Source organism: Atheta coriaria, unplaced genomic scaffold (assembly GCF_025399875.1).
Source record: "Atheta coriaria isolate IRGN ID8LTWV9N9 unplaced genomic scaffold, Caltech_Dcor_3.1 hic_scaffold_4_pilon, whole genome shotgun sequence".
NCBI classification, from domain to species: domain Eukaryota; kingdom Metazoa; phylum Arthropoda; class Insecta; order Coleoptera; family Staphylinidae; genus Dalotia; species Dalotia coriaria.
This window is the reverse complement of record NW_027045446.1, coordinates 8,269,057-8,292,033: the sequence shown is the minus strand read 5'-3', so window position 1 is coordinate 8,292,033 and position 22,977 is coordinate 8,269,057. Positions and strand designations below refer to the sequence as shown.

The following is a 22,977-nucleotide window of genomic DNA, read 5'->3' as shown; positions in this document are numbered from 1 at the left end:
AAGCAAAATGTTTATTTTATCTCAGTTTATGCTAAATCTATTTTTATTTTTCGGTTTGTTCACAAATAGAATGCATGTGCAGTATTTAAATTTAGTGTTTAAACGTTTTTAAATGATTTGCATCATAATCTTTTAAATACGGCAACAATGATTAGAATTTGGTATTCTATTTAATAGATAATTGAAGAATTAATACTTAAATTTACAATAACATGCAAAATGCAACTTTAAATCGTGTTTACGAGCGTAAATAATTACACTTGCTTAATTCTAACTCTCTAACTTCCTCCTAGATGGCGCTGCATGCACTCACTTTTCTCCTTCGTTACTGTCATTTTTTGCTTCCCCCCAAAGTCCGCCATTTTATCAAACGCTTTGCAACGTTTGCTGGTGTTTTGCGTCGTATTATTGAAAAAGTGTAATAATCGCAGTAAAATCACAAAATAATAGCAAAACGAAAGTTCCGACCCTCTACAACTCCTGAACAACATAGTTTATACCTTGAAAACTACACCTAAGTGAATATTTCGTCTACAAATCAACAAAAAATGGCAACGAAACGTGTCCGCTATTCCGATACCTCGTCGTCTGGCACCGAGAGCGACAACGATCACGATGAATACAACAAATTCAACACCATGAAGCGAAAACAACGTGAGCCTAAATCTTTCTCTAAAAACGCATTAATGGCACGCGAAAACCGCCTCAAGAAAAAACTATACATGGAAAATCTTGAACGTGAGTTAACCAAAGAGCGTCAGAAAAATAAAAAGTACATGAATGTCCTGAAGCGACAAGCAGATGTTATCCAGAAACACGAACGCGAAATTAAGTATATGCGTGGTGTGCTCGCCAACAACTCTGATATTTCCAAGCTGCTGAAAACTTTACATTACAACACTGGAATGGCAGTTGGGACATCATTGAATAAGAATTTCACAATAAGGGGCAACAATGAGCAACAACCAGAGAAGATTACACAACCTTCAGCTGCTGATGTCATCATTACAGATTTACATCCATGGAGTGATGCACAACTTACCAATGGAGGTTTGTCTCCACCAGACTCCATTCAGGATCCAATTTTTGATCACTTTGACTTTGATTTACCAGCTTTAGATATTCAATTCGACGACTTACTTGATGTACCGCCGATTTCGCCATCGTTAGATGATCACAACTACACTCTAGCCTCATCTGAAACTGATGAGAGCTTGGGTGTCTGTCTGCACATCTCCAATCACAAGGTTTCCCTGGAATACTGTGCACAATGTCATGAGAATGCCAGCAGAGTATGGAGTGAGGAGGATTGCATCTGAATGCATTTGGAGGGACAAGATGCACATGCCTTGTCTGCACCTGGAGCTAATTTAACACTAAAATGTCTGTATCAGATTGGGTTCATTGTTAGTTTGCATTTATATTCATTAAGTTAGCTGTGCTGCACTTTCCTTACTTTGATTAGTGATAGGTTGTTTGTGAGGATGTTGTTATTAGGATTTTTTTAATTTCCAGGATGTTATGCTGAGTTTAGTCAGATGCCTAACAGGGACCGCACTGGGGGTGTTGATGGTGATGCTGTCATCTCAACTGATTTTGATGAAGGTGGGAATTTCATTTGCTATGAGATGTATTTGTTCAATCAAACATCGCGATTGTGTGTTGATATTTTATTTGTTTGATTGAACAAATACGCGGCATTTCTCTCCCTTTGGCGACTTTAATAATACGGCAAGCGATTTGTTTTCAGTCCAATACTGTGAGGCGATGACGCGGGTTAAGGACAGGTGGAGTATACACAAATGTATCGTTCCACACAACATGACAATTTATATCATGTATAATTACTTCTTAAACAATTATTCAATATGATGAAGAAATCATGTTTTATACTTGATCAATTGTTAAGAAGTAGTTTTAAATGAAATATGCAACTTAATGGGCTAGAATTGACATTTTTTGTTCTAAATTTTTATTATATATACTTAAAAAACTATTTTTATTTAAAATCTAGCTCATTAAGACATAATTATTCAATGATTTAGACAGTTTTATGGTCTAAATTATTCAAAACTTTTTTTCAGAACTTGTGAATACGTTTCCCCATCAAAAACTATTAAACAAGTTGCCTTCTTTAAGTTTCAGAAGAAGAATTTGCCCTGTGTGCACCCCAAGGTGGAGTTGGTAACTGAGCATAACAAAACAGTGACAAACGGTAAAATAAAGTTGATTGGAAGCTCAAAATCATGTAAAAAAAAAACCAATGATCATTCATTCATATAAAATCGTGCGTGTAAATATAATTCTTAAAAGTATTTGCTCTCCAATCAAAAACTTTATGTTACTTCAACTCTAAATAATCTAAGATTCGGTTCTTGATTAACTATTTAGTGACTAGTGATATTAAAATATGGAATAGGATAAGTAAGGAAAGTTGCACATATTAAATTATTTATATAAAAAAAGAATTTGTTTACTACTACACACTTTGTTATCTAATTTGCACAGATTCGTTCCTATCGCCGTCCAAGTTTCTCAGAATACTCTCCTGTTCCTCACGAGGGTAATCGATGTGCGCGCAGTTGAATGTATCACAGAATGTTTGTACGAATTGTGGAGTGACAGCCTCTATTCCAACGTCTTTTTTAGTTTCTTGACTTATGCTAGTGACACCTTTATCTTTAATACCACAAGGTACGATGTTGTCGAACCACGTGAGGTCGACATTACAGTTGAGCGCTAGTCCGTGAGTGGTTATAAAACGACTGCCGTGAATACCAATAGCACAAACCTACAGTGATAATTTTGTTTTTAAAAAATGGTAAGATACAAACAAAACTTAACAATACCTTCTTGTCATTAATCCAGATACCAGTGTATGGTGACATAGCAGCAGGAAGACCATAATACTTCTTACAAAGATTAATAATACAATTCTCCAAGGCATGGACATACCATTTGATGCTACATCTGTAATGTTTGAGATTAATGATAGGATATGCTACAAGCTGGCCAGGACCATGAAAAGTGATTAAACCTCCTCTGTTTGTTTTATGAAATTCAGCACCTAGAAGATATTTAGAAGTAGAACAAACTATAATTTAGGTTATATACATTGGTAGAATCTTACCAGTGGCTTTCAATAACTTAATATCAGCATCACTGTAGTCTCTTGTCCTGATTCCTATGGTATAAACAGGAGTGTGTTCAACAATGAGTAGGGTATCATGGTCCTCGGCAGGATCTTGTTGTTTATGGTGTCGGCCAGCCAATACCGCCTGCAGTTGAAGGCCTTTGGCGTATGACGTTCTACCTGCATTCCAAATTTTCAGCACATGCTTGTTGAGCATCGTTACTATTATCAACAATTATTATATAAACATTGTGTTGCGGTGAGTGTCATCAATAATTAGTCCGAGGTTGCACGAAGTATAATGTCGTATCAACTCGTACTTCTGTCACTATCTCATATTTTAGAGTAGAGAAATATGAAAAAAAAAATGAATGAGCAGGAGTCAGATTTATTTATTATCAGTTTAGGATTATTTTGATGATACTAAAATGCTGTTTACAAAATATTTAATTTCTTTTCAATTCTTCAACAAAAAATTATCTATAAGTTTGCTTAACCATATCTCGAGTGTAATCAATTGTAATTTTTCCTTATCAGGATTATTGATATTCTGCATGTGGGAACACTTGAGTCACTTGAGTTCAGTGGGTCACCCTCTGGCCCAATATTCTACATTGCCACTATTTTTTACTAGATAATTAATATAATGAACATTTCTTAAATTATCACAGATACAGTTGAATTAGAACTAATAATATTGTCATAGTAGTAGCGCTTATCTTCACTCCAGCACCAGTAGTATCTATTTCCTCTGGCTTCCTACTGTGGTCCCCAATATGCTTGGTTTCATTATGGACAGGGACAGTAGAATTATCATCAAGATTCTTTCCCGTCGTAATCTGATGTTTGTGCGAGTGCTTAGTTGTAGAATTTGCTGCATGATGAGATGTAGAAGGTGACTGACTAGAAACCTCAGGAGTTTTCGTTGACGGAATTTCGGGTTGCTTAGAAGGTTCCGTAATATCTTCATCTGTGAAGTCGGGAGTAGATTCCGATGTGGTTTCCGGATAACTGGTCAAACGCACTGTTTCGGTGATCCAATCGTAAAGATATGGAACACTTGCATAGATTCCCGGATATTCTTTGCTTGCGCAACCTTCTCCAGTTGAAATCACACCAATCAGGTAACCGGAAGTTACTAAAGGACCACCGGAATCACCTTGGCAGGCATCATGTTCCCCAGCTTCATCATGAGCACACAACATGCTTGGCATGATTGTACCATTACCGTACATTTCATCACAACGTTCATTAGTTATGCGATTCACTAGAGTAGTGAGAAGAGTTTCACTAACTTCAGTGGATTCCTAAAGAATTTCATAGGATAAATTTTGTACAAAAATTTTTGTGGAATAAACTTACAAATTGTTGGACACCCCATCCACTGACGACACATTCAAGATGGTGGCTATCATTTGCTGCTAATGGAATAGTTGATATGAGATGCGTTATTGGAAAACTCGAAGACAACTAAAAATGTTATTAATTTTTTTTTAAATTTCAGTTTATCTCAATTTAGTTTATGAAATATACCTTGAGAATAGCCACATCGTTTTCCATCGATGTTTTATTAAATTCCGGATGTACTACAATCTGTGAGATGTTCCTGAAGATAGTATCCTCTTTAATTGTGAGATTTAATTGACCTGCTACTACAGAAACCACAATTGGTGGTAATACACCACCCCATCGGTAAAACATACAGTGGGCTGCTGTTAATACATGGTTTTCTGTGATCAGTGAACCACCACAGAAGTGTTTATCATTGTAGGTTTTTCTAAGTGAAACCTAAAGTCCAAACCGATAAATTTAACATCTTTTTCTATATTTTTAGGAGTTTATATTACCTGGTAAGGAAATTCACCCTCTTCAGCAGGCCGTCCACCCACAATTCTATTATCAGTAGCGCCGCATTTTTCTACACCTGCCCAGAAAAATATTCCAGATATTTTTATTGTATCCTCTTTTCTCGTTATCAGAAAGCATATTAACACAAACGAACGCAACGTCATCGTCAAGACAAAACATCACAAACCGCTATTTTATCGCTAACAAGCAAACAAAAGCACACGCGCTCACAAACAACTCATCACGACGTGCCTTAATTGTTGTGTTATGCAGATGTTGCAATTATACTATTTTGCATTTTACAAGTAAATAATTATTTTGTAATGGTTTGCATACCTAAAGCGACGATGGCCAAGATCACCCCGTGGAAAATCGCACTTTGCATCATCGTGTTCATCGCACTTTTGCCTCAGACTCTCACGACTGCGTTCTCGTGATCGCGACGTATTGTTTTATTTTCTTAATTCACATATCGCATAAGATTAGCATTCCTTATCAAAATAGATTCCGCGATTATCAGCGTCGATAGCATTTGAATTTATTGGAGTAATATCGTATTACGCACCACGTTTCGCACGTGGTTTACGCATCAATGGGTATGTTAGGTGTGGCACTTGTGAGGGCAGGTGATAAAAGATAAGCATGAAACAATGAGCACTTGTAATTGTAAAAGAATGTTGAATAGCGTTTATTGAATAAGGCGTCTCTTAATCTGCGTCTGCTGCGCTCTGCTTGTACTTAGCTACTGCACCGGGCGCACGCAGTGCCGGTGTTGCGCGGGAAAATAATGTAATGTATGTTGTGTTGTTGGTTGCCTACGTTACGCATTTCGCTAACACTCGACCGTCCTGACTCTCACTCGTCCTCGAGTGTGTATGCTGCGAAGCGGGCTGGAACCTTTGTGACTCGTGAGCTCTTCCTTACGTTTTTCACCTCGGCAGTGGCGCTTCCACTTGCCGGAACTTCTTCTCCTGCAACGTCGTAATTTGTTCAAAATGGCGGCCCTGGAACCAAAATTGGCTATAAAACGGCGAAAGAAACTAGCCATTCCCAGGAAACGCCGTAGCTGGTGGATATCTGTAGGCGCAGGATACCCGAGATCGCTCGTAGTTTTGCGGGGCCAGGCTCTATGCCATCGGCACTCAGAATGAACCCCAAATACCCACACGCTCCTGCATGAAGTAGCATTTTTCGATCCTCAGCGTAAATCCGGCACCTCTCAACGCCATCAGGGTCTTGGTTAACCTGACTCGCATGTCCTTCCAATCACGCGCAGGTATGAGGATGTCGTCGAGGTAGTACATCACCGTGTCGTTACGGAGAGGTCCCAAAACCTTTTGCATTAGTTTTGAGAAGTACGAGGGGGCATTGGTCAAGCCAAATACCATTCTGGTAAACTCACCCGTTTGGTCTGGAGTAATAAAAGCTGTCTTTCTGCGTGCTTCTTCCGACAATGGTACCTGGAGGTAACCATGAGCCAAATCAAGTGTCGTGAAGTACCTTGCATCGCGAATCTGTGTCAGATGTTCATCCATGTCGGGCAGCGGAAATGGCAATGGTTCGGTCTGGTTGTTCAACCGTCGATAGTCGACAACCATTCGGTACTCCCCAGTCTTCTTCTTCACCAGCAGTACAGGGCTGGCGTATGGTGAGGTCGTGTCGGTGACTAGACCTGCATCTCTGTATTCGTTGATGATGGTGTTGAGCGCCTCGCGCTCATCGGCACTACATCTGTAAGGCTTCTGGCGCACGGGTTGACTGCCCGGCACCTCGGTGATGTCCATTTGTAGGACCGTTGTGCATCCTAACTCGGAGGAATCGATCGCAATGGTATCGCGGAACTCGTTGAGGAGGCCATGCAGCTCGTTCACTGTGTCCGTATCCAAATTGTCGTCCACGTTGATGACCTCGAGTGGAATGGGTTGCTGGCGGGGCTCAGCTTGCTCCAAATTCAGTACCTCGCCCCGAAACAGACTCGTGTTCTGAGATACATGAGTGGGCTCAACCGCCCAATTGATCAGTGGAAAAGCATGCGTTTCCGTACCTGAGACAACCTCTACCAGGTTTACGGAACGTGGTGGAATGTTCGCTTCCGTCGTCACTCGATTTGACGCGCGCTTCTTCGCCTCGACTTCCAAAGCAGAGAACGGATCATCACTACGGTACGTAAATATCAGGTCGTCATCAATGCGCATGTAGACGATAGACGGGTTCTCGGTGAATGGTCGACCGATGATGGCGTCCACGCTCTGAACGTCGTCCGGAACGATGCTAAAGACTATTTCTGAGAGAACCACACCATCGATGGCAACATCCGCCGTGACAAATCCGGGAGATTTGACAACATGGTTTGCGGGACCAAATGCCTTCAGCAAGGTCTCCTTGCGCTGAATGGTAAAGCCTGCGGCGATGGCTTGCGACGCCTTCAGGGTGCACTCCGAACTTCCTGGATCAATCAAGCTCTGGAACGCCATTCCGTTGCATGTGATTGGCTTCAAGTATTTGAGCACACCATCATTGTCTTGCGAAGTAATGATCTTTACTTGTCCATTACTCTTTGCGGCTGTCTCCGCTGGACGGGTTTCGGGCTTGGATAGTCCGCGTGGTTTTGGTGGGATAGGGCAATCTCTGGCGAGGTGTCCCTCCTTGTTGCAGTTGAAGCATTTCATGACTCGACTTGTAGTCGGCTGTGGCGGTGCTGGGGTTGCGGACCGCCCTACTTCTGATGGTTTCTTCATGGGCGCACCATAGGAATCCATCACACGTGGTGCATGGGTTGATTGACTCCTGGGAGAAGGAAACAAGCGCTCCTCACGAGCCTTGTGCACACGCAAATAACTCAGCAAGTCATGGTACAGACTGTTGGTGTCGGCGTGACGTTGTGCCATCATGGCTGTGCACAGCTGCTTATCATACAGCCCAATAAGCAGTTGTTCCTTCTTCTCCTCCAGGCTCAATTCCAACCCTGCACATAAATGAAGTTTGTTGTAAAAGTAATCAGTAATATCAAGGTCTTTGGATTGTACATAACTTTCCATCCGCTTCCAACGAGTAGCAAAACTGTCTTGTTGGATGAAGGTGTTGGTGAAGGCGGCTTCAAAATCGACTAACGTGTGCACGCCCTGCAGATCCTGGAACCATACGGCGGGTCCTCCAGCGAGATGCGTTCGCACAACCTCTAGCGCGTACGCGTCGTTCCACTGATGTAGTTGGCATTGGCGGCGTAGCGATGCCAACCACTCTGAGGCACTCTTCTTCGCGTCGAACGTCGTAAGTCCGGACTGTGCACCCGGTGCACTATGGTAGGTGGTGGCCGGTGGCGATGGGCGCTGCGCCATTGCCATCGACTGCATTAACGTATTGAACATTTGCATCACGCCGGCCAGGGTGGCGGCGTCCGTGCCAGGTTGTGGTGGCATCGGTTGTTGCGACGCACCAGCTTCGTTTCCATCATCGCCCATCGTGGATGTAGAACGTCTTTCGGCTTCTCGGGGATACTCGCGCGAATCGTCGTTGGCCGGGACGTTGGCCGTTACTCGTGCGTTCCGTTGTGCCCCCTTCGGCACGTGTTCTAACCTCCAAGATTTCCGTTGGCGCGGAAAAAAAACTAGGCTGCCTCGCGCAGGATGCTCTCAATAATGCTCAAGTCTCACGTCTTACCTGTTCATCCCACTTCTGAGATGTTAGGTGTGGCACTTGTGAGGGCAGGTGATAAAAGATAAGCATGAAACAATGAGCACTTGTAATTGTAAAAGAATGTTGAATAGCGTTTATTGAATAAGGCGTCTCTTAATCTGCGTCTGCTGCGCTCTGCTTGTACTTATTACTGCACCGGCGCACGCAGTGCGCCGGTGTTGCGCGGGGAAAAATAATGTAATGTATGTTGTGTTGTTGGTTGCCTACGTTACGCATTTCGCTAACAGGTAATTCACATATTTTCACAATACTTTCGATTATATGCGCTTCTAAATTGAGATTATCTTATAGCCATCAGCACTTGACTTTAATAATATTGTGAATTTTCTAGTATTTATAGAATTCGAAACGGAAACGATTAATTGAGACTTTTCCGTTTGTTTGACGGTATTTTACAACAAGTTTTTAAAAGAAAGACTGAGATTTTGGCACTGCTAGCGGGTATTTGTAGAAAAATTCATTGTCAAATGGCAACAATGCAAGGATACAACGGCGAACCCGGCTTATCGGGCATTTTCTCTTTGTTTGTATCACATAGTTTTCTGTTTTGCTGAGTTTTCAAGTGCACGGTGTTATAACATTACACCATGTTCGTAAATTTATGGCTAGGAGTAAAATTTGTGTCAGGAAATGTTAATAAATGATTACACAGTAAATGAGCGGAAATTTTTATCATTAACAAATAGAAAAAACACTTAAATTAAGTACTTATGTATTAGATTTTTTGTTACTGAAATTTCATCAATTTGAAATTTTCTTTTGATTCCGCAACCAAACATACGCGTTTTTTATATGAAATTAAATCAATACAAATACTAATATTTAATTATACCAATTTGGTGTTTTTAGTAATATATTTAATTATAATGTAGTATTATACTATATTTCTCGTTATAATGTAATATTCTTTGATTAAATTTGAAACATGTTTTTTGTCGGTGATGCTAAATTTGTTTCGACTGGCGCTGCGATCGCCCAAGCATTACGTCACATCATTCAACACCGCAAATGCGATACGCCGCCGCCGCAAACCAATAAAATAAAGCCAAAGTCGCCAAAGAACGCAACTAAAATGGCGTGGTGCAGAGTGTCGATTCCCGTTTGCGAATAGTGTTTTATCGTGCAAAACCAAGCATCACCTTGCCTCAGTTGGGGGTTTCAACTTTCGATAGACGCTGTTCACCACGCGCCGACACGATGGACGCTGTGAAGTCGTTTAACGCGGAGGTAAGTCCAAATCCACAGCGTCTCCCATAGACCAAACCCGGGGGCCTCCCAAAACATCTTCAATACAATGCATCTTTTGTATTACCTTACCTTCGATTTACTAACGCGCGTTTTGTAGCTTTCTTCGCTCTACGATGTGAAACCGCCGATATCCAAGGCGAAGATGACAGCGCTGACGCGCGGCGCCATCAAAGCCATCAAATTCTACAAACATGTTGTGCAGAGTGTTGAGAAGTTCATCCTCAAGTGCAAGCCGGAGTACAAGGTACCCGGGCTGTACGTAATCGACAGCATTGTGCGTCAATCGCGGCATCAGTTCGGCACCGACAAAGATGTGTTTGCGCCCAGATTCGCCAAAAATATGCAGCAGACCTTTGTTAATCTTTATAAATGTCCACCAGAAGATAAGGTAAGCAACAGTAATTCCTAAGCACTGTACACCATCATAAAATTGTTATTAGCACAAGATATTAATGCATTTGATATAATTTTTAGAGTAAAGTGATAAGGGTGTTAAACTTATGGCAGAAGAATCAAGTATTTGCACCAGATGTAATTCAGCCCCTGTTTGACTTGGCTGATCCCAATCATCCAATGCACAAGGAGGTGAACAACATGCAGAATAATGGGAATGCTGGTGGCCCTACAGGGATGCTCAAAGGTATGTTGGGTTTAAAGTTCTACTTGTTATAATATGTGCAGTATGCCAAAGATCAGAGTTTTAGAACGCCATAAATTTACTAAATTCGATTCAAAATATCTGAAATTTTGTTATTTTACATGTTATTTTACACTTTATTCTGTTCATTTTTGCGCATTTTATGCGAAAATGAGCGTTACATCGAATCTGTGACCTCTACTTGCGAATCTTCGAAAGGTAAGGGTGCTTCTAAGGTGTAAAATGACTTAGTTTGTTTGAAACTGTCTTTTTCACAATCATAACAATATTGATTTGTATTAATTTCTTTAAAGTACAATATGAATTTGTGAAAAAGTCCGTGTCAAATTTGAAAATTTAAAATTTGAATTTTATTTGAAATGAATAGTTGTGAAATTAGGTTAGAATTATTCATAAATGGCATACTGCGCGAATGTAGGCATCTGTCTAAATAAGTTGTTCATAACTAGGTTCGCCTGCGCTACAGAAGACACCGACCAAGACGCCGTCGTCTACCGATCCGGCCACGTTGGCCCAGCTAGGAACGATCGCTAATAATCCGGTACATATCGTGATGCGATACTCTGTTACAAATACGACCGATTGCTGCGCCACGCATTCGTCCCGAGTTGTCAGTTGTCATCCAGCGTGTTTCAGAGCGACTTTGCAAGACGTTCCAAGTATCTTGCCACAAAGTTTATGACACAATATGTGCATACATTAAGACATTCATGTTTTAATAAGTTTGATTGTAAACTGTTAGGTTTATTTCTTCTTTTTTTTTTTATTTAATCGTTGAGATTTTAGCATTTTAGAGGATTTTTACTGAAATAATTGTAGTTAGATGCTATATAGACAATTTGTTGTTAATTTAGGCAAAATTTCAATCACTCAAGCAGGATTTTTTGTTTATAAGTTTTCTTCATCACATCAGACTTCAAATATCTTCAATTATTGAAATTCTTATATTTATTGATTATGTCTTAAATTTATTTAACTAAATTAGTATATATTCAGAGATTTTAGAAGGAACTCATGGACAAAAAATGCATAGTTCAAGTTTAGATTGAGTTTAGATCACTAAAAATTTAATAATACTAAAATCTTTGAGGTTTATAACTAAGTGTGGCATTAATTGCATCAAAAATGAATGAATGTTACTCTGAGCACGCTGATTCAACGACAACAAATGCATTACGACGAATCCTTGAATGAACAACTTATATAGACAGAATTACTTATATTATCATGTTTACTTAATCATTACATATGTAAACATTTCATATACTAAAGTACCGCTCTTTACAGTATTTTCAGAGCTCTCTGGATCAAAACACAATTGCCCAGTTGCAACACTTGCAACGTTTATTGCATCGGCAGGGTGATGGTAGCACTAAACCTGAAGCTGGTGCTCAAGTACACTTTGATCGAAAACTCCTCGATTTTGACTATGGCAGTGACGAAGAGGACGATCCCACAAACTCCTCGCCGAAGATTCAAAACAGTCAGACTATCGACACGGTCGGTAGTTTATTGTCTAACCCTGAGGTACTCCGCCAGTTACAAACACTGCAAGCTTCAATGTCCAATCAAAATAATGCGCACGGAGAGTTCGATATGGAGAAACTCCGTAAACTACAAGAGATGAAACAACAAGAGGAGGAGTTCGATAAACATTTGGCACAAACGCTGCCGAATCTTCCATTTGCAGCTGAATGCGAATTTAAACCCAACACCAACTCACCGTCGTTGTTTAACAACTTTTTCTTGCCCACTGATATGTCACAGCCACCACCTGGATACAAACCCACAATCCAGACTAAAGAAGACAATGCACACGAGAGCGAAGTGGAGTTTGTCGGGACAAATGACGATATGGAAGTGATTGATATTGACCACGGAGACTCAAGAAGTCCGTCTCGGGAAAGATATGGACGTCGTAGGAGGAGTCGTTCGAGAGATAGATCCCGCGATAGGGATAGAGATCGTGATAGAAACCGGAGGAGACGGTCCAGATCGCGATCACGTTCAAGGAATAGAAAACATCGGTCCAGATCACGTGAACGCGACAGGGAACGTGAAAAGGAGAAAGAAAAGGAAAGGGAGAAGGAACGCGAGCGCAGGAAGAGAGGTTTACCACCAATTAAAAAAGATAACTTGTCAGTATGCAGTACTACACTCTGGGTGGGGCATTTGTCAAAGTTAGTTCATCAAGAAGACTTGTCTGATACTTTCGGTGAATTTGGGGAGATCATCAGTATTGATTTGATTATTCCGAGAGGATGTGCGTTTATTGTTATGGATCGACGTCAGGATGCTGCACGATGCTTAACGAAGTTGAAGAATCACAAACTTCAGGGTAAGGCTATTACTTTGGCGTGGGCGCCTGGTAAAGGAGTAAAAGGTAAAGATCTGAAGGATTATTGGGAGGGTGATCTTGGAGTGTCATATATACCGTTTGCCAAGTTGCGTCAGGATATGGATCTTGAACTGCTTGAAGATGGTGGTATGATTGACGAGGACAGCGCTCCTGATTGGATGAAGGCTAAGATCGCCGCGATGTCTTCGAATTCCTTGAATAAAGAGGGTGGAGTTGATAATAAGGTTATCCCAGCGCCTTTCATTACAATGCCAGAAGCGTCATCCGGTTCGGTGGATACAAGCCAACCACCTCCGGTTCCCAATGCTGGATTGCTACCACCACCACCAATGCAATTACCAATGGTGTCACCTTTCCAACTGAATAATCGATTACTAGGTATGCCGCCTGGTATGATGCCAAATGTACCAATGGGTGTGCCACCACCGAATCTACCAGGTGCTCTTCTGACTAATTCACTTCTTGGTATGGGAGGTCAGTTTCCTCCGGGGTTGTTAGCTCCTCCTCTCGCGCCACAACTTGCTCAAGGCGGTAACATGGACAATAAGAATGCTCAGGATGTAGGCGGCCCACCTCGCAATCTCCCTGAGGCTATGATGCCTTTCAGTTTGATCCCACCGCATCCACCACCAATGTCACTGCAAACATCACATCACGATGACAACATGGATGTTGAAATGGAGGATGCAGAGAAACCCGATAAACATATGGAGGCATCACTTCATATGATGGGTGGTATGCCAGGGAACATCAATAGTTACAATGGTGATGGTAATTTGATGGGTAGACGAGATCATCCTGGTCTTGGAAGGGATGGCCGTGATGATGATATGCCAAGAGGACGAAATCGTAGGGATAGCAGAGAACGTGATCACGGTGATCGCAGGGATAGAGACAGAGATAATGGAAGAGATCGTGGACAGCGCTGGGGTAGGGACAGCCGGCCGGAATCTAGAGATGAGCGCCGGGACCGTGAGAAGGCTTTGAATGACCGCCTGCGACAAATGGCGGGTGATAGCAGTTTCCGAGATGAACCAGAACCGCCACCTCCATCGTTATTAGATAGGGCTATGTTCCCCGGTTATAATGGGGAAGGTCCAATGGATTTGGAGAGGTTTAGGCGACGTCCAGATGATTATCCAGTGGGACCCGACGGGTTATCACCTCCAAGATATCCAGACTACGATAATTCCTTTGAAGGACCTCCCCTGGAGTATGGTCCACCTATTGATTTTGAAGGTCCAGCTTTAGAGTATGAAGCGTTAAGGGAGTACGATGATCGATATCCACCAATGCGGGGAGATAGATTTGATGACCGAAGGCGAGGTGACTTCTTCCCTCCAAGAGATTTTGGAATGCGAGGCCCTCCAAGATTTCGAAGTCCTGTAGCTGGAATGGACATGTTTGGGCCTAGGGGTGGACCGCCATTAATGAGACCTCATATGTTTAGAGGTGGACGAGGACCACGAGGAGGTACGTGCCCCAATTTATTAAAATTAAATTAAATTTTCATGAATAATATCACGCCGTTATTTTAGGTCCGATGTGGATGGATAGGCCACCGTTTGATGGCCCACCTGATTTTTACCGTGGTCCGCCCAACTTTGACGATGGTAGTCCACACCGACCTCGTCATGATCGCGGTGACCGCCGCAGATTTGGCCGCCATGACGACATAGATGATGAACCTGTACGCGAGGGTGGGCGTGATGAACCCTCAATTCCCAATGCGCCTGGTGGTGGAAGTGGTGGTAGCGGCAGGCGCACTAACAGATGGAGCAACGGCTCACCTGTAAGAGACCCGCAACCAACCGAACCACCTGCATCCAATGTAGACGATATGGTCGAGTCCACACCTGCCAGCCGAAGTGATGATGTTGAACATCAGCCAGAAGTGATGCATCAACATGAACCCGACGATCACACAACGATGAAAGAAGAACCAAAAGTGACTGGCAACACGACGCCCCTTCATGACGAACCCGCCGAACAGCAGCGCGCGCCTGCATCACAAGAGAATCAATCAAATCAAGACGACCTCACCCAGGAACAGGCCACTACACAACAAGATGAAACGTAAGCAACTTTCAGAACACCTAAAAATCTTCGTTTTCTACGGTTTTGTCAACGAGTTGATAGATAGTTAGTTGTTTGGGGACGAGAAATAGTCACGTTCTTTCATTTCAAAGCTAGGGATTGGGGATAAGTCGATCCTAAATTTGGGCTGTGATTAGTTTAATGAACACAGGTGAATCTTTGCATTCAATAATAAATTTAATTTTTATCCAACACATCAATTTCAATGCAAATACCACACACGCGATTGCGTCGTTCGAAAACGGTGGGTGACAGTGAAGATGTGCAACTGACTGTTAAACATGAAAATATTGCAATAAGATACAAATACAAATTAATCACAAAGGTAGGTTCATTTGTGTTCATTTGGAGGAACTAGTCACCTCGGAGGAACAAGCGCCAGCGTTCAAACTGAACGACTGGTGCAAGGTACTGTTACTTTTCCCTATAAAATGCCTAAAATATAAAAACTTGTATGCGCTTCAAGACGACACTAGAAAGTTTCAAAGCAATACATTGCACCTAACTTGAAAACTACATTTTCTTACGTCGTTTGATGCCCGCACTCAATTGTAAAACGTTGAAACTTGATGGAATATGTCATCATTTGTAATTTTGTAAATCATTTGGACTTGTAAGCTATGCGATCTGTTGCTAGCGTTAAACGCAACCCCCGAGAAACGATTGTTTAATGCTTGCAACATTGCTTTTTAGTATATTTTGTTTATTATTTACGAAAGTAACCATTTCTTTAACGTATTGATGAATGTATAATTGTTTACATGTTTAAACAATGCAACAGGCGCGAATACGTGTAGGAAATATCCCTAATTTAATTAATTGTTTGAAAATAATTGGATTATTTGACGATTTCATTTTTAAAATAAAAATTACCATTCATTTAATTGTACAAAGTTTTATTTTAATGCTGAGGCGAGTGTTTTGAATGAAGGTATTGATTTTAATAAGTGCGCAGTTTATTGATTATTCTGATCGAGCTATTTGCGCCTCAATTTAACGCAAGTAATGTATATAATTAAATTCGTGTTCAAAATACATAAGTATGCGATAATCAAACTAGTAGATTACCCATAGTTTCTTTCAAAACTTTAAATTCTTTGAAGGGAGGAAAATAAAAGAATATTTCGGAGTTTAAGGCGGGAAACTAAAATAAATATTGCAGACAACTTATTTTTAACATTTTTATAAAAGTTGCAATCGATACAATTCATTGATGCCACTTTTACGCTGCATATCTACAAGATTAACAGTGACTTGAATAACAATGAACAATAATAGAGTAAACCTGTTTGTTCAATTGCTGTAAATATAATTCTATTAACTTTCTATACGTATCATGCATTTTCTACATTTTCTCATTTTAATTTTATACCATAAAATTCAATTCTTTACTTTTACAATTCTTTGAAGCAGTAAATGACTGTCTATCTCATATTAATATTCTAACAATTAAACACAACATGTGCTACTTTTTACACAATCAATGTCAATACTCAATTCAACATGATACTTACTCATCAAATAATGATAATGACTACGATTAATATCATAAAAAACACAACAAAATTAACATTCTTAAAACATGACTATGATGCGCATCTAACATTCGTGTTATGCCGAATGTAGCGGTTGTTTTTTTTATTCTGTTGTATGTTAATGCAGTCTTAAATCTGAATGAACTATAATTACTAACGCGTTATGGCTTTCAACTTATATAATAAGTTGGTTGCAAGTATTTCCAATAGCTTTGCTCATTCTGGACGATGGGTGATGGCGTGAGGATGACTTCCGCGCCCGGCGCTGAACTGTGCGGCCCATCGACTATTACAGGTCGTGCTGGTTCGGGTTGAGTAGAATCCGATTTTGTGCCAGATTTACTCCGCACAGTTTCATTGCCGTTGTGCTTATGGATCTGATTACTGAGCTGCTCCACTTCAGCGCCCTGCTCGTCCAGTTCGTTGTTCAGCAATCTGTAGAAGCTGTCGTCCCAGTGGTTTTCCCAATGCGTGTCGTCGAGCCCTTCTGATGGTTCGTCTTCATTACTTGTCTTTTTAATACCGCTTTTATCGTCGTGGTAGGAGTAGATGCCGCGGCACTTGTTCGATTCGCAATACTGCTTGTATTTTATGGTAGCTGCGCGTAATCTAGTAAGAAAATCGGGCATGGCACGATACGCCACCCATGCAGTTACAGACGCAGGGATGTTCACGCCTGGGTTGTCGAAGTAGGTCAAAGAGAACTCAATACCAGGTTTGTCGATTTCTGTGTAGGGTTTTACCACCATGGCAGACCAGTAGTCGACAACGCGATATTTATTGGATGTATTGGGATGTTTAGGATGTTCAGTGCCTTTACTCAGCAACATGACTCGTTTCTTTGCCTTGTCGACTAAATATCGCCGCTTGAAGACGTAATCTCGGTTGGCAAACAATCTCTAAAACAATTCAATATCATGAAATTAAAATTACGCCACATTTAACCTAATATAACATAACACTGTACAATAGATGGCGTAACTTACAGGCCATTGCATTTCCCAGTAGACAATATCACTATTGCTGTCATGCAGTTTATCCTGCTCAACCACTTCTAATGCCACAGCAGTTGGATCCCACTTCTTTCGGTAATTAGTATCCATTTGCACACTGAGAAAATCCTCAGCTGTGACATCCTTGTAGTTGCCATAAACTTTGTACTCATAACTGCCTGATTTATGCGGACGTCTCCAAACAATCAAATCCTGTTGCTCAATAAAAACAGTCCAGCCATCATAGGTTTTGAGGTCTTTTCTGGTGTCACACTCACAGAAGGAAATAATATTCTTGTCTACTTTATCACAAGTAGTGCATTCAATGGTTTTTCTTTTCAATAGCTGAATATACTCAATCTCTTCCATATGAGTGCGCATCTCGTCTTCGCTGATGCGATTCCTATCCCAGTTGTATGCAATTCCAGCACTTAGCATCAGCTCCCTACCACGGCGCTGCAGGTGCTTGCGGATGTTCTGAGCAAAGGTACGCAAAGCCTGCTCCTCCCAGATTCGCGTATAGAGTGCAAACATTTGCTGACCGCGGCGGACGCGCTGGGCAACAACGCATTCGCACTGATGCATCCAAACCCGCAGGAGATTGCTGGAGTCATTTTTAAAGTTACGTGGGATATCACGAAGGCGCTGCTGAATGGCTTGTATGGCTTCACTGTTAGAGAGGAACCGGCGATAACTGAGCGCTGTATCCTTAAGTGCAGCGCGCCGGCGACCGAAAAACCGCTGCAGGAGCATCTCGGGCTGCACGAATTGCAGGAAGACTGCGTTGAGGTTAGGCGGGGTGCGCACACTGATCAACTTGATTGATTGCTGAATGCGGCGAGCGTAGCAGTGGAGTTGCATCGCTGGGTCGCACACGAACTTGATGGACGCGATCCAACTTGCACGAGCGCGAATGAAATGATGAATTATGAGAGGAATGCGATTATTGTGGATGGACGATCACTGAAATTTTGACATTTTATGAAAGTTTGATTAATTAATGATGCGATAAGACAACGACATGATAACCATGTATACGGACATGTTTTTAGGCGGAAAACGTAGGATTGGTAACGTCGGGAAAACGCCGCAATGTGCTGCAGGAATTTTCTTTGTTGGCAACCCGTCGTGCAATACAATGACTGCGCAAACGCTTTGTGATAAAAATAATTCCAGCCAAACCAATGGAAAATTTCGCGTGTTACATTCTTGTTTTAAGGCCATGACGGTCATGACCTTATAAAAAAATATCTGTTATTGCTACCTTATCCTATCAGTATTCTTATCGGCGCAGGAAGACACTCTTGCATATAAAAATAGCGCTTGTTTCAAAAATACAAAAAAGAATTGTAATAAAATTAAGATTTAGTACTTTAAACGTCTTATACAAAATCTACAGCAAAAAAAACAATTGTTTTATATTCTTAGTATAATAAATATCCAAGAGATTTCCTGCTTGCTTTTAATTAGTTCAAAAATGTGATTTAGATAGCGCTACGTTGAGTGCAGTGCAACAATGTAATATGGTTGCCTACTCTTAACGTCTGTTCCCACCATTGAAATCAAGTAAGAGTCGTGCATCGTGTTTGCCGGAACATCATCGAATAAATTGCACGAATAATTATAATTTTCTTTGCAAAATGTCGCTAATTGGATCTCCCTTATCCGTCGCGGGCTCCCGCATATCAGGAGCACCGGTTCGCACACAAAATGGTAAGTTCTACTTAAATTCCTTCACTGTTTCTTCGCCGTACAAATTTCCTTCTAGAACATAACCTACCGCCCATGAATCATGTGCTTCAGGTGTGAACATTTTCTCAATTTTCAATGATAATTCGTCACCTGAAGACAATTAACAACTTACAACTACTATTTCATATAATAAATATTCTTTCTAGTCATGGCCGCTTCTTCAATTGCCAATATCGTAAAATCCTCTTTGGGTCCAGTTGGGCTTGACAAAATGTTAGTTGATGATATTGGCGATGTTACGGTCACTAACGACGGCGCAACCATCTTGAAACTGCTCGAGGTAGAACATCCGGCTGCTCGTGTATTATGTGAGCTTGCTCAACTTCAAGATGAGGAAGTTGGTGATGGTACCACCTCTGTGGTCATCATTGCGGCTGAATTATTGAAGAATGCTGATGAACTAGTGAAGCAGAAAATTCACCCAACTTCAATCATCAGTGGATATCGCTTGGCATGCAAGGAGGCTTGCAGATACATTCAGGAGCATCTGACTATTCCAGTTGATGAACTAGGAAAAGATTCAGTTGTGAATGTTGCTAAGACTTCAATGAGTTCAAAAATCATTGGAGCGTAAGTTTTTTACGACTTTTGATTACAATCTCTATAAGTAATAGTAAATATTATTTTATTTCAGTGATGCTGATTTATTTTCGCAAATCGTAGTTGATGCTGCGTTAGCAATTAAAATCACCGATGCTAAGGGTAACGCGATGTACCCCATCAAGGCCGTGAATGTTTTAAAAGCGCACGGTAAGAGTGCTCGCGAGAGTATCCTTGTACAAGGATACGCTCTCAACTGCACCGTTGCCAGCCAGGCCATGCCTAAGAAAATCGCTAATGCGAAAATTGCGTGCTTGGACTTCTCTCTGCAGAAGGCTAAGATGAAGATGGGCGTACAGGTTTTAATTGAAGATCCCGATAAACTGGAAGCCATCCGTTCCAGAGAACTTGACATCACAAAAGAGCGTATTCAGAAGATTTTGGCAACTGGTGTAAATGTTGTTTTATGTTCCGGTGGCATTGATGATCTTTGTTTGAAGTATTTCGTTGAAGCTGGCGCGATGGGTGTTCGCCGTGTGACGAAAACTGATCTGAAACGTATTGCCAAAGCAACTGGCGCGGCCTTCGTTACGTCTTTGACTAACATGGATGGTAAATATTTAAACATTTATTTTAATGTTATTATTAACATAAATTAATTTTGTTATTAATTGTAATTGTACAGGCGAGGAAACATTTGAGACCAGCATGGTTGGTGAAGCCGCCGAAGTCGTCCAAGAACGTATCTCCGACGACGAACTGGTTTTAATCAAGGGACCGAAAGCCCGCACAGCTGCTTCGATTATCCTTCGTGGCCCCAATGATTTCTATTGTGATGAAATGGAGCGTTCCGTTCATGACGCTTTATGCGTTGTGAAACGTGTGTTGGAATCCAAATCAGTCGTTGCCGGCGGTGGCTCTGTAGAAGCCGCACTTTCCATCTACCTCGAAAACTTCGCAACTACACTAAGCTCTCGCGAACAACTCGCAATCGCTGAGTTTGCGCATAGTCTTCTCATCATCCCCAAGACACTGGCTGTCAATGCGGCGCAGGACGCCACTGATCTTGTTGCCAAACTACGCGCGTATCAAAACTCTTCGCAGACAAAGGTCGATCACGCTCATCTTAAACACGTCGGGCTGGATCTCATCGAGGGAACTGTCAAAGACAACAAAAAGGCTGGAGTATTGGAACCGACAATGAGCAAGGTCAAATCGCTGAAATTCGCAACTGAAGCTGCGATTACCATCCTGCGTATTGACGACATGATCAAACTGGATCCCGAGCCTAGCCAGGGCAAAGGAGGATACCAGGAGGCAATGAACGCTGGCCAGCTTTAAATTTAACTTTTAACTCATCATTTGTATTAACAAATAATTACACAACCAACACCCATCATTTTTTTGAGCTTCATTCATCGCAAGAATGTAATTAGCGAGTAAAATTTCACTTCACGCGTACGTTAACATTAATATTTAAGCGGCATTTACATTTGAGCGTCTTTTTATATATAAAAAATATATTTCTTAACACACTCAAGGGAAATATTCAGTTTTAGTTCACAAGGAACTTAGTTACAAGGTCGTTGAATTCATCAGCGTAACGCAGGTGAATGTTGTGCTTACCATCCGGAAAACGATGCAATCTAAAACATAAAAACAATTAATTTAATATAATTAATGCATTTTATCAAGAAATTACTTGGAGCCTTTGATGTGCTTCTCTAAATATGCAGGATGTTCCTCAGCAACCATTGGATCTTTATTTCCATGCAGTATGAATGTAGGACAGTTTATTTCTTTGATTAGTTCTTTACAAATGTCTCCATTGTTTTGTTTATAAATTGCTTGGAGTGCGTCACACCAATCACCCCACATTTTTTGTAAACCTGGTTCGGTGTATAGCTCAATCAAAGGTTTCTTCATTTTATCACTCCATTTGCTTATATCGCGGATTTCTAAGTAAATATTACGCAAATTATTTAAACATTGGGTTGCAAACAAAATTTTATACTTACTCTCGTAACTTTTGAGCTCTTCTGGTAGGACATAAGAATTGGCACCCCAAATAACTAACTTTCTAATTGATTCTTTGTATTTGGCAGCCATTATCATCCCTGCAATACCGCCATCGCTCCATCCCAACACCGAATATTTGCCGACATTTAAAACTTTCATAAATTCATGTGCCATTTCGGCATCTTTCTCATAGAAATCTATTTTAAATTGACGATCATTAGGTCTACTATGCCCATAACCCGGTGGATCCCAGGCAATAACAGTAAATTTATTTTTGTCTAATTTTTCAATTTGTGGTTTAAAATCGCTCCAGATGGTCCCTAACGCACCGGGAAAACACAGAACTGGATGGTCACCATTACCCTGGCGTACGTAATTTATAGTTTGACCATTTACAACCAACTTTTGCTCCTGGAGAAGCGCCCATGTGTAATTAAATTGACTTAAGTTAAGTATGAATTAATGAAGTTCTTACCATCGAATAACTTCGAACTAAATGCCGGCTAATATGCACAAAACTTTGTTTTGGTATGACTTTTAACATTTTTATGCCTTCTTATCTGTTAAATGAAAGAATTTAATTCACGTATCACAGCAGGAATGCTGTTGATTGGTTTAAAGATGAATTTTGAAGGACAAAGTCCAAACAGTGTCAAATTCAAGGTAAAGGATAATTGAAATATTCAACTAAGAACACATTCTGTTGCATTCGTATGTTTATAATTTTTATATCCTATTGTAAATTGATAAAAGTTTATCTGTGCATTTCCATAAAAACTAATATATTCTGGAGTAGGTTATACACAAAGTATCTTGAATACTTGGTTGCCTATGTATGTACATATTGCGTCCAAATATTGTTTGATCGATGTTCAAATGTTTATTTACCATCGTCATTTTAGTGCAGTTAATTTTACGCGTTTAATTGTTAATCAAATTGTTAAGTGATAAAATGTCTACTGGTGTCAGTATGACAATTGTCATGAATCATAATACGTATAACAAAGTTAGGAAATAGTCTCGAACTAAATCAATCGCAGACGCACATCATGACAGCAGGAATATGCCGCAATGCGAGTGCGTCGCGTTCTCCTGCTGCG

At 40.9% G+C, this 22,977-nt stretch overlaps 7 protein-coding genes across 10 annotated transcripts; 3 read left to right on the top strand and 4 right to left on the bottom strand.

The window, feature by feature from the left end:
- Positions 1-340: 340 nt before the first annotated feature.
- LOC135791317 (CREB/ATF bZIP transcription factor-like) lies at positions 341-2,482 on the top strand. 3 transcript variants are annotated; one of them, XR_010548002.1, is made up of 4 exons: positions 341-1,050; positions 1,114-1,383; positions 1,516-1,605; positions 1,751-2,482. XR_010548002.1 is itself a non-coding variant. In XM_065301690.1 (2 exons), exons 1-2 carry the CDS (start codon positions 549-551, stop codon positions 1,317-1,319), a joined length of 708 nt encoding a protein of 235 aa, XP_065157762.1. In that variant the 5' UTR covers positions 341-548; the 3' UTR covers positions 1,320-2,482. The 3 variants fall into 3 exon arrangements, 1 of the variants encoding a protein (XP_065157762.1); XR_010548001.1 differs by having other exon boundaries at positions 1,114-1,605; XM_065301690.1 differs by having other exon boundaries at positions 1,114-2,482.
- Positions 1,968-3,437, bottom strand: Lipt2 (Lipoyl(octanoyl) transferase 2). The gene is made up of 3 exons (XM_065301689.1): positions 3,131-3,437; positions 2,850-3,067; positions 1,968-2,791 (listed from the first exon to the last, which is right to left on the bottom strand). The coding sequence occupies exons 1-3, from the start codon at positions 3,348-3,350 to the stop codon at positions 2,492-2,494; spliced, it is 738 nt and encodes a 245-aa protein (XP_065157761.1). The 5' UTR covers positions 3,351-3,437; the 3' UTR covers positions 1,968-2,491.
- A 72-nt stretch (positions 3,438-3,509) lies between these two features.
- Positions 3,510-5,742, bottom strand: LOC135791314 (trypsin-like). The gene is made up of 5 exons (XM_065301687.1): positions 5,318-5,742; positions 4,981-5,057; positions 4,667-4,921; positions 4,496-4,603; positions 3,510-4,440 (listed from the first exon to the last, which is right to left on the bottom strand). The coding sequence occupies exons 1-5, from the start codon at positions 5,376-5,378 to the stop codon at positions 3,799-3,801; spliced, it is 1,143 nt and encodes a 380-aa protein (XP_065157759.1). The 5' UTR covers positions 5,379-5,742; the 3' UTR covers positions 3,510-3,798.
- A 3,941-nt stretch (positions 5,743-9,683) lies between these two features.
- Isha (Insulator su(Hw) mRNA adaptor) lies at positions 9,684-15,231 on the top strand. 2 transcript variants are annotated; one of them, XM_065301495.1, is made up of 6 exons: positions 9,684-9,904; positions 10,023-10,313; positions 10,400-10,565; positions 11,033-11,124; positions 11,871-14,415; positions 14,481-15,231. In XM_065301495.1, the coding sequence occupies exons 1-6, from the start codon at positions 9,875-9,877 to the stop codon at positions 15,020-15,022; spliced, it is 3,666 nt and encodes a 1,221-aa protein (XP_065157567.1). In that variant the 5' UTR covers positions 9,684-9,874; the 3' UTR covers positions 15,023-15,231. The 2 variants fall into 2 exon arrangements, with proteins under 2 accessions (XP_065157567.1, XP_065157568.1); XM_065301496.1 differs by lacking the exons at positions 9,684-9,904; positions 10,023-10,313; positions 11,033-11,124 and having other exon boundaries at positions 10,404-10,565.
- Positions 15,232-16,206: 975 nt separating this feature from the next.
- On the bottom strand, positions 16,207-18,767 carry LOC135791190 (stAR-related lipid transfer protein 7, mitochondrial). Its single transcript, XM_065301500.1, has 2 exons — positions 17,561-18,767; positions 16,207-17,473 (listed from the first exon to the last, which is right to left on the bottom strand). The coding sequence occupies exons 1-2, from the start codon at positions 18,425-18,427 to the stop codon at positions 16,745-16,747; spliced, it is 1,596 nt and encodes a 531-aa protein (XP_065157572.1). The 5' UTR covers positions 18,428-18,767; the 3' UTR covers positions 16,207-16,744.
- Positions 18,768-19,099: 332 nt separating this feature from the next.
- Positions 19,100-21,398, top strand: CCT1 (chaperonin containing TCP1 subunit 1). The gene is made up of 4 exons (XM_065301499.1): positions 19,100-19,279; positions 19,465-19,888; positions 19,953-20,470; positions 20,544-21,398. Exons 1-4 carry the CDS (start codon positions 19,207-19,209, stop codon positions 21,197-21,199), a joined length of 1,671 nt encoding a protein of 556 aa, XP_065157571.1. The 5' UTR covers positions 19,100-19,206; the 3' UTR covers positions 21,200-21,398.
- LOC135791191 (valacyclovir hydrolase) lies at positions 21,201-22,685 on the bottom strand. The gene is made up of 4 exons (XM_065301501.1): positions 22,353-22,685; positions 21,877-22,288; positions 21,561-21,816; positions 21,201-21,504 (listed from the first exon to the last, which is right to left on the bottom strand). Exons 1-4 carry the CDS (start codon positions 22,419-22,421, stop codon positions 21,414-21,416), a joined length of 828 nt encoding a protein of 275 aa, XP_065157573.1. The 5' UTR covers positions 22,422-22,685; the 3' UTR covers positions 21,201-21,413.
- Between the last annotated feature and the right edge of the window lie 292 nt (positions 22,686-22,977).

What these genes read in the sequence shown, in the direction of transcription:
- LOC135791317 (XM_065301690.1), top strand. Translation starts at nt 549, where the DNA reads ATGGCAACGAAACGTGTCCGCTATTCCGATACCTCGTCGTCTGGCACC. An exon ending in TGCACAACTTACCAATGGAG is followed by an intron (nt 1,051 to 1,113) that starts GTTTGTCTCCAC and finishes TTGATTTACCAG; the next exon opens with CTTTAGATATTCAATTCGAC.
- Lipt2 (XM_065301689.1), bottom strand. Translation starts at nt 3,350, where the DNA reads ATGCTCAACAAGCATGTGCTGAAAATTTGGAATGCAGGTAGAACGTCA. An exon ending in TAAGTTATTGAAAGCCACTG is followed by an intron (nt 3,068 to 3,130) that starts GTAAGATTCTAC and finishes AATATCTTCTAG; the next exon opens with GTGCTGAATTTCATAAAACA. An exon ending in TCTGGATTAATGACAAGAAG is followed by an intron (nt 2,792 to 2,849) that starts GTATTGTTAAGT and finishes TTATCACTGTAG; the next exon opens with GTTTGTGCTATTGGTATTCA.
- LOC135791314 (XM_065301687.1), bottom strand. Translation starts at nt 5,378, where the DNA reads ATGAACACGATGATGCAAAGTGCGATTTTCCACGGGGTGATCTTGGCC. An exon ending in AGGGTGAATTTCCTTACCAG is followed by an intron (nt 4,922 to 4,980) that starts GTAATATAAACT and finishes TTTGGACTTTAG; the next exon opens with GTTTCACTTAGAAAAACCTA. An exon ending in GATGGGGTGTCCAACAATTT is followed by an intron (nt 4,441 to 4,495) that starts GTAAGTTTATTC and finishes GAAATTCTTTAG; the next exon opens with GAATCCACTGAAGTTAGTGA.
- Isha (XM_065301495.1), top strand. Translation starts at nt 9,875, where the DNA reads ATGGACGCTGTGAAGTCGTTTAACGCGGAG. An exon ending in TGAAGTCGTTTAACGCGGAG is followed by an intron (nt 9,905 to 10,022) that starts GTAAGTCCAAAT and finishes CGCGTTTTGTAG; the next exon opens with CTTTCTTCGCTCTACGATGT. An exon ending in AATGTCCACCAGAAGATAAG is followed by an intron (nt 10,314 to 10,399) that starts GTAAGCAACAGT and finishes TATAATTTTTAG; the next exon opens with AGTAAAGTGATAAGGGTGTT.
- LOC135791190 (XM_065301500.1), bottom strand. Translation starts at nt 18,427, where the DNA reads ATGCAACTCCACTGCTACGCTCGCCGCATTCAGCAATCAATCAAGTTG. An exon ending in ACTGGGAAATGCAATGGCCT is followed by an intron (nt 17,474 to 17,560) that starts GTAAGTTACGCC and finishes GAATTGTTTTAG; the next exon opens with AGATTGTTTGCCAACCGAGA.
- CCT1 (XM_065301499.1), top strand. Translation starts at nt 19,207, where the DNA reads ATGTCGCTAATTGGATCTCCCTTATCCGTCGCGGGCTCCCGCATATCA. An exon ending in ACCGGTTCGCACACAAAATG is followed by an intron (nt 19,280 to 19,464) that starts GTAAGTTCTACT and finishes TATTCTTTCTAG; the next exon opens with TCATGGCCGCTTCTTCAATT. An exon ending in AGTTCAAAAATCATTGGAGC is followed by an intron (nt 19,889 to 19,952) that starts GTAAGTTTTTTA and finishes ATTTTATTTCAG; the next exon opens with TGATGCTGATTTATTTTCGC.
- LOC135791191 (XM_065301501.1), bottom strand. Translation starts at nt 22,421, where the DNA reads ATGTTAAAAGTCATACCAAAACAAAGTTTTGTGCATATTAGCCGGCAT. An exon ending in TAGTTCGAAGTTATTCGATG is followed by an intron (nt 22,289 to 22,352) that starts GTAAGAACTTCA and finishes GCGCTTCTCCAG; the next exon opens with GAGCAAAAGTTGGTTGTAAA. An exon ending in AGAGCTCAAAAGTTACGAGA is followed by an intron (nt 21,817 to 21,876) that starts GTAAGTATAAAA and finishes ATATTTACTTAG; the next exon opens with AAATCCGCGATATAAGCAAA.